At 40.8% G+C, this 9,131-nt stretch overlaps 1 protein-coding gene across 1 annotated transcript; it reads left to right on the forward strand.

Annotated features, from left to right (window-relative positions):
• Window positions 1-2,143: 2,143 nt before the first annotated feature.
• LOC107120031 (olfactory receptor 13A1-like) lies at window positions 2,144-2,779 on the forward strand. Its single transcript, XM_015422672.1, has one exon. The coding sequence runs from the start codon at window positions 2,144-2,146 to the stop codon at window positions 2,777-2,779; it is 636 nt and encodes a 211-aa protein (XP_015278158.1).
• The last annotated feature ends 6,352 nt before the right edge of the window (window positions 2,780-9,131 follow it).

A 9,131-nucleotide genomic window follows, 5' to 3' on the forward strand; every position in this document is an offset into this window, starting at 1 on the left:
CCCCCCCCAAGAGTAAAACTATAGGTATGGCTAGAGGCAATTAAATTGTGAAATTAAAATGTTGTAAGTTTTAAGGGGGAACGGGAGGGATAATATTGCTTTGATGTATAGGCTATCAACAGACTTCCATATTTAAGATTTCTGGAATTAAACTGGATTAAGAATATTCATTTCTATCCATCCAATAGAATGTGCTAGCCCTTTGTACCATCATTATGGCACAAACTTCTAAGGCATGTTTATTTGGAAGATACATTAAGAGGAGATGGGCAGAACTAACATCTACCTACCTCTGCTTTGTGTCTGCTGCTTTTAAGGTTCTGCACTTAGAGGCAATTGTGGAATTCACTACCAAAGAAAGCAGTAATGGCTATGAGTATAGATAGCTTTAAAAGGACAGTATACAGATTCATAGAGGACCAGTCTATCAGTTGCTACTTGTGGTGCAGTCTACAGAGAACTTCAACATACAGAGGCAGTAAACCTCTAAATGCCAGTACTAGGAGACAACATAGGGGAATATCTTGGACTCTATGTCCTGCTGTTGGCCCTCTGGGGCAATTGCCTGGCCGCTGTGTGAAACAGGGAGCTGGAATAGATGGAACTCCTTGAGAATTTTTCCTGAGTTAATATATTTAATCGTCCACTGAAAGTTATGCCATGTGCTTTTTAAAGAAAAGTTTTAACTCTAGCAGTGACTGTAATTTCCACCTGCTTTCCCCTAGTTCAATAAAAGCATGTGCGATTATGGATTTGGCAAGACTAGATTTTAAAGCACCCATTCCAGTGCAATTTGTCTCTTCTGTTGTATACTTTGAAGGCTTACTGCAAAAATTTAAAGAAACTGTTTGGCTGAAAACCTTATTACCATATTTTCCAGAATTGATTGTTTTACCATGTCTCTGAAACCAGTGGCCCCAATTACTTGCAAGTGATTCCATCCAGAAATATGACTCCCTAAGCAAATTCTGTGTCAGTGCAACTCTGCTTGGTCTGTGCATTCTACCAGATCTGTGTGTGTGTGTGTATATGTATGTATGTATGTATGTATGTATGTATGTATGTATGTATGTATTTATTTATTTATTATTTGTATTTATACCCCACCTCTCCTGACAAGCAGGCTCAAGGCGGCTAACAGGATTAAATAACATGACAAAAAATTAAAACAATTATCTCCCTTCTCACACACACATCCATAGAACACATTAACCATGTCTACCTTTGCAAATAGCTCTGCTGGCTGACCAACCACCTCTTCCAAAAGCATTCTAACCACAACTAAAAAAAGAGAGAGGAAATATTAAATCAAGCTCTACCAGCGAACGTGGGGGGTGTCTGATAGGATTCCCAGGTGTTACGTGGCTTTTAGCAGGGGAGCTAAAATCCCACAGTGGCGATGTCAATGTGGCAGGGGGCTGTTTTGGGGGTGGTGGCTAGCAGCGGATTGGAGCCCCCAAAATCCGGCGAGCCCCTGCCCAGACTGGGGTTCTGGTAACCCTAGAAGATGTTGACACACATCAAGGATTGTGCAAGGTCTGAAAGTCAGAAGCTGGCTTAAAAAAAAATTAAGAGTGCCCCTCCACAATAGCTTGCCTTATCATGCCTTATTCTAAATGAAGTCAGGCCCATGACTGGTAAAGTGAAATTAAGCATTGCCAAGCTTGTGTATTGTGATAGTAATTGGAGTTGGGGTTACTGGAATGGTTACTTCTGCAGTTCATACTGGACTCTGTGGGTGGGTGGGTGCATGAGAGAGACAGACAGACAGATTAGGTAAGAGTAGAGCTTTACAATTAGCTGAAAATAACAGCATACATTTATCTAGGTCACCGTCAAACTCATGGAACTAAAAAATCAGACCAACATTACAGAGTTTATTCTCGTTGGCCTTACCAGTTCCCCTGAACTACAGACACTTCTCTTTGTGATTTTCACATTTGTTTATGCTGTGGCTCTAGCTGGAAATTTCCTCCTCATCTTTACCATATGCACTTGCAGAAGACTCCACAGTCCCATGTACTTCCTGATCATCAATTTGTCCATCATTAATGTGTTTTCTATCTCAGTCACAACGCCCAAACTCATCCAAACTCTTCTGGCCCATCGAAAGACCATCTCATTTTATGGCTGCATCACGCAGATGTATCTCTTTGTATGGACTTTGGTAACAGAAATTCTTCTTCTCACATTTATGGCTTTTGACCGCTATGCTGCTATCTGCCACCCCTTGCAGTACACAATTATCATGAGGAAAGAAGTGTGTATTCTTGTAGCAATTGGAATTTGGGTTACTGGAATGGTTAATTCTGCAGTTCATACTGGACTTCTATTGCAATTGTCTTTTTGCAGCTCCAATGTCATCAACCATTTTTTCTGTGACTGGCCCCCAATTATAAATCTCTCTTGTTCAGACACCAGCCTTAGTGAGACGATGGCTTTTGCAGCTGATCTGGTCTTTGGGATCTGTAGCTGTGGGTTGACTCTAATGTCATATTGGTTTATCTTAAGAGCTATCTTTCAAATCCACTCCACTGAAGGGAAAAAGAAAGCTTTCTCAACATGTTCCTCACATCTCATCATTGTGAGTTTTTACTTCTCTGCTGTCATCTACACGTACATTAGGCCCACTTCAGTCTTCACTCTGGACAAAGACAAGATGGTTTCTCTTCTCTATACAGTGGTCCCCCCAGTTGTCAATCCGTTCATATATTCTTTGAGAAACAAAGAAGTTAAGGAGGCACTCAAGAAACTTACCTTGAGAGGTAGGCTTCCTTGAGGATTTCAAGACTGATCTATTCAAATTTGAATAATAAACATTTTAAAATCCAGATTGTAGTTAACTGATTTACAGTGAAATCCTAAGAAGATCTAACCAGTCTTCTACTTAAATCTACTCAATAGGTTTTACTCGTGGGAAAGTGTCCTTAGGAATGAGGTGTTAAATATGTTGATGAATTGATGAATGTTAATGACAATGTGGTGTTTCGTTTGATAATCTTGTTCTGAGGCATCCAGTTTCAGAATATTAAATACACACATATAGCATTGAGCAAGTTATGAAATGTACCTCTAAGTGTACAATTATTATATGCTTTTCATACATCTGTGATGTATCTGAAGTGTAACAAATCTTGCTCTGCACTATGAAGTCTAATTTTACTCAGTAATAAATAAAATGAAAAGAAATTTTTGAGACTGAATGAAACTGATGTGAAAGATCTGTAATACAATGTTTATTAAATGTCATATTTATATATATAATGTATTTCCTGATAGGCTGTAATAAGAATTTATATAGACAATACTGGATTTTAACATGTTTGTAAAATATTAGAAATTAAAATAAAAGTATGCATTATTCATTGTACTACTCAACACCTTCCAAGCAAACTTGGTTAAAAAAAAATCAGAACAATTTCCATGCACACTGGACATTTTGACTCATTTGTCATAGATATTTTGAGTGGGATTCAGTCAGCTTTTCCACTCCTTCTTACCCAATTCCCACCTTATTCCACTTTTATGCTCCTCATTCCACTGTTACGTGCTCAGAGGGGATCCTTCCTTTCTTTTTCACAAATGGAAAAGCTGATTGGATCCAACACATATTTCTAAATATGGATATAAGCAGTTAAGGTTTTATTGTGTATTTTCCTGGAAGAGCCATTAAGCTGAAAGCAGACTGCTTTCTGTAACAATTTATATTTGCCCTTTCCTCCAAGGAGATCAGGGCACTGCACAAGATTCTCCCCCCATCATCACCACCAATTTTATCCTCATAACAACTCTGTGAGGTAGGTTAGATTGTGAGCAAATGACTGACCCAATGTCACCCCATGAGTTTCATGGCTGAGTGGAGATTTGGTGTCTCTGGTCCTTGTCCAGCACTATACCACACTGACTTCATCACACTGCTTCTAAGATTTAGAACTAACATCATCTGAGACACGAGGCTTCATCACACTGCTTCTAAGATTTATAATTAACATCATCTGAGACACGAGGCTTTTCTGCATTGTCATTTTACTGGCTGTTAAGTTCCTGTGGGGTTTTTTCCCCAGGTGTCCCCCCCCCACTCTGTTCCTCACATGTTTTGCCCCCTCCCTCAAAACTTAGACAGAAAGACAGAAAGGGAGAAAAAGCCTAGAATGCAAAATTGGGATTCTGTCATAACTGACTGTATTAATGAAGTCCATTACAGAGAAAAGGGTGTTTTCCTTGCCTCAGAAAATGCACCCATATGTGTTAAGTATGTGGTAGGAAACAAGAGAACATAGGGGATTGTCCTGTGGTAGCTCTGTTGGTGTCCCATGACTCAGCACCTGTGGATGAACATGTTGCTTGCTTGAAGTTCCTGCTCATTAGTCGAGAAATGGTATTCCCTTTATCTCCTTTATACCAAACACTAGAGCAGGGAAGCCAAATACCCAAATTATAGAAGAAATTCCCTAAATACTGCAGTTAGCATGTGATTTATTTGCCCATGGCTGACAAATACTTCCCTGGCACTAAATATCTAGCCAAGTTGGATCTTGTGAGCTCCCAGCAAGGGTGAAATTAGTGAACAGAAGCATGTTTTTTTTGGAACCAGATCATAATGAACAGCAAGAGGTAGGAAGGTAATATAAATCTTCAAGTATAAGCCTTTGTAACAACATATGTTGGTCCTATATGGAGGTTCATTGCAGCCCAGTAAAACAATCCTCCAGAACTCATCCTTATTGCACTTAGTCAAGTCACTTGGAGACTCCATCTGGTACAGAATGCTTCAGATTGGTTATGATTAGGAACCAGGCAGAATATGCATATTATACCCATTCTGCAGTCTCTCCATTGGCTGCCCATCAGTCACTACAGTCAGGTCCCGGAACTGGTTATAACACAGAAAGCTGTCCATGGCTTTGGGACCTTCTATCTGCAGGACAACCTCTCTTTCTATGCTCCACCATGACAAATGTGCTTCTCTAATTAGAGGCTTCTGCAACTGCCACACTATAGTTGGGCAAGATTAACAACTGGTAATAGACATGCATTCTTTATTGTGGACCACACCTTTTCAGTATGACTTCCATGCTTGTCATTCCACAAACTATAAAAAACAGAATTTTTAGGAAGGTTTTTTTATATATAAAGGTAACTAGGCCATTGAAATATACTGGGTTCGACACACGATTGTGATCAGCTCATGCTTTATTGTGATTTCAACTCAAACCAAAGACAATTCTAGCAGGACCAAAGCCCTGCTTAAATCCGTGACCAACACCACACCCCACACACATCCACTATCCGTGATAGGTTATTTACAGAGGTACTCCTGGTCGATAGGTTCCTTCCAGGATCCTCACAGACTATTGTTCTGTGAACCCAAGCTGGGTCCATCAAAGACGGTCTTAGTGCATTACAGCTTTGCTGATCTTTGATCGTAATGAGTCAAATTGAATTGGTACATTACAGTCATGTTATAACAGAATGGTTCAGGAAGGTGCTTCTGTAAAAGGAATAGGACTCTGGACTATACTGCTGTGTACAGTATGTATTGTCTGTTTGTTGTATATAGTTTTATATTTATATAGTACCATTTTCTGCACTGTTTATCTTATTTTCTAATAGGCAAATCTGGACCCATTTGCAGATGCTTATATCTGCAGATCGGGCTCACACCAACAGAACAGAAATTTGTTTCTAGAGATGCGGGTTACTCCCCTCTCCAGGTTTGTAGAAAATCCTAAACATGAAATAAAATGTGGGGAATTATTCCCCCAGCACATTACAGCTGCAGTGGGGGACAGGAAGAGGACAGGGAGCAGCACTACTGGATACAGGTGGCTGAGTAAGATGAACCCTCCACACACTACCCCTGCCTCCAGCACTGCTCTCTGCTGTCTTGCTGGTATGTTTTCTAAGGCTTAGCACAGGGTGATGATCCAAGGCATGGTCTACCAATATAGTGGACTGGGGTGGGTAGATCTGTTCTCCAGAGCCCAGGTCTACCAATATAGTGGAAAGGAGTGGGTAGACCTGTTCTCCAGAGGTCTCCAGAGGACATTTTCTGTAATGAAATTTGACTTGATTCTGTTTTCTTATAAAGTTTAAATTATTCTTAAAATATAATTTAAATACAGTTTAAAAGAATTCATTCTGAAATGTTTACAAAGTTATGGAAATAATCTTCTACAAATGAATATATGCTAAAGTCAAATGTAGACTTGCTCACAACTTTAATGCTACTACATTTTTGCTCTAGAGGTAGAATTTTTGCTAATCAGGGAACATTGGAAGCACTAGTGCAGAGGTCCAAGCTTCTCCTGTTGTTGTCCATGCAAAAAATGGCCTTCAGAGGTATTTGTTGTTGTTGTTCAGTCGCACAGTCGAGTCCGACTCTTCGCGACCCCATGGACCAGCTCTCGCCAGGCCCTCCTGTCTTCCGCCGTCCTCTGAAGTTGGCTCAATTTCATGTTCGTTGCCTCGATGACACTGTTTAACCATCTCATCCTTTGCTGTCCCCGTCTTCTTTGACCTTCAGTCTTTCCCAGCATCAGGGTCTTCTCCAGTGAGTGCTCCCTTCTCATTTGGTGGCCAAAGTATTTGAGCTTCAGTTTCATTATCTGGCCTTCCAGGGAACAGTCAGGGTTGATTTCTTTTAGGATTGACTGATTTGATCTTCTTGCAGTCCAAGGGACTCTCAAGAGTCTCCTCCAGCACCATAGTTCAAAAGAATCTATTCTTCGGCACTCGGCCTTCCTTATAGTCCAACTCTCACAGCCATACATGACTACTGGGAATACCATTGCTTTGACCATGCAGACCAGGCTGTTGTATCGGGTGACTTTAGACCAGGCCCTGTTTTAGCATGCTGTTTAGGTTCACCATCGCTTTCCTCCCAAGGAGCAGGCGTCTTTTAATTTCATGGCTGCTGTCACAGTCTGCGGTGATCTGGGATCCCAGGAACATGAAGTTTGTCACTACTTCCACGACTTCCCCTTCTATTTGCCAAGGAGTGATGGGGCCGGATGCCATGATCTTAGTTTTTTTGATGTTGAGCTTCAAGCCCACTTTTGCGCTCTCCTCTTTTACCCTGAGCAAGAGGCTCTTTAGGTCCTCTTCACTTTCTGCCATTAGAGTGGTATCGTCTGCATATCTGAGGTTGTTGATCTTTTCCCCAGCAATCTTAATTCCCGCTTGTGATTCATCCAGGCCAGCATTTCGCATGATGTACTCTGCATATATATTAAATAAGCAAGGCGACAATATACATCCTTGTCGTACTCCTTTTCCTATGCTGAACCAATCAGTTGTTCCATATCCGGTTCTAACTGTCGCTTCTTGGCCCTTATACAGGTTTCTCAAGAGACATGTGAGGTGGTCTGGTACTCCCATCTCTTTAAGGACCTGCCATAGTTTGTTGTGATCCACACAGTCAAAAGCTTTAGCATAGTCAATGAAGCAGAAGTAGATATTTTTCTGGTACTCTCTTGCTTTCTCCATAATCCAGCGAATGTTGGCAATTTGATCTCTAGTTCCTCTACCTCTTCGAAACCCAGCTTGTACTTCTGGTAGTTCTCTATCCACGTACTGTTGAAGCCTAGCTTGTAGGATCTTGAGCATGACCTTGCTAGCATGTGATATGAGTGCAATTGTGCGATAGTTTGAACATTCCTTGGCGTTGCCCTTCTTTGGGATTGGAATGTATACTGATCTTTTCCAATCCTGTGGCCACTGTTGCGTTTTCCAAATTTGCTGGCAAATGGAGTGCAGCACTTTAACAGCATCATCTTCTAAGACTTTGAATAGCTCAGCTGGAATACCATCACCTCCACTAGCTTTGTTGTTAGCAATGCTTTCTAAGGCCCATTTAACTTCACATTCCAGGATGTCTGGCTCGAGGTCAGTGATTATACCGTCGTGGTTGTCAAGGACATCGAGGTCTTTCTTGTATAGTTCTTCTGTGTATTCTTGCCATCTTTTCCTAATCTCTTCTGCTTCTGTTAGGTCCCTACCGTTTTTGTCCTTTATCATGGCCAGCTTTGCATGGAACGCTCCCTTGATTTCTCCAACTTTCTTGAAGAGATCTCTAGTCCTTCCCATTCTATTGTTTTCTTCTATTACTTTGCACTGTTCATTCAGGAAGGCCTCCTTATCTCTCCTTGCTGTTCTCTGGAAATCTGCGTTCAGTTGGGTAAATCTTTCCTTTTCGCCTTTGCCTTTCGCTTTCCTTCTTTCCTCTGCTATTTGTAAAGCCTCATCAGAAAGCCACTTTGCTTTCTTACATTTCTTTTTCTTTGGGATGGTGGTGATTGCTGCCTCCTGTACAATGTCACGAACCTCCGTCCATAGTTCTTCAGGCACTCTATTCGGATCAAAATCATTCTGTCATTTTTGAAATTGTATCCCAGTACTGACTTTTGCACTCTCTTGTTGACTACTTCAGAGGTATATGGACTTCAAATATGGATGTTTTTGTCCTAAAGATATTTTAATAAAAAAAATAAATTGTAGCCCAGCTAACTTTGTCCCTGTGAAGGAGACGGGATCTCTTTTGACCACCACAAAGGCAGGAATTGTAATTGAAAAACCTGCGAGGACAGGAATCACATAGGATGTGTCTGAAGAATTAGATGAGGCATAAATCTCAAAGGCTCCACCCTATGGTCACAAACCAGCTGAGAACAATCATTTTAGATTCCAGTGATTTCACTGGGTTACTAAAGAACATGCTTGAATTTCTGCCATAATAATCAGTAGATAATCAAAGTGCTTCCTTTTGGCAGGACGGTTTAAGGTTTCTAAAGCCTGAACAAATTAAATTATGGATATGAAAATATGCCATATGTTGAAATTGGTGCTTCAGCAATGGAATAAATTATCATCGTCGTCGTCATCCTGGTGGTGCCTCAAAGATTTTTTTTTCCCTGTGGCCCCTTCACTTTATTAAAAAGGATATTTCAAAGCTGGTCACTTGCACTTACTTTAATCCCATTGTGAGTGTGTATAGGCTGGGATGACACTAGCTTTCACCAGCCTGAAAATGAATGGAAGGCTGTTGGATCTGATATTTTCCAGAATCCCATAGAAAATATTTCTTAGCCATGGAAAGCTGACAGTAAGAACATTGCACCAAGAAGCAGGAA

Source organism: Gekko japonicus, unplaced genomic scaffold (assembly GCF_001447785.1).
Source record: "Gekko japonicus isolate JY-2015 unplaced genomic scaffold, Gekko_japonicus_V1.1 scaffold2364, whole genome shotgun sequence".
NCBI classification, from domain to species: domain Eukaryota; kingdom Metazoa; phylum Chordata; class Lepidosauria; order Squamata; family Gekkonidae; genus Gekko; species Gekko japonicus.

What these genes read in the sequence shown, in the direction of transcription:
- LOC107120031 (XM_015422672.1), top strand. Translation starts at nt 2,144, where the DNA reads ATGTATCTCTTTGTATGGACTTTGGTAACAGAAATTCTTCTTCTCACA.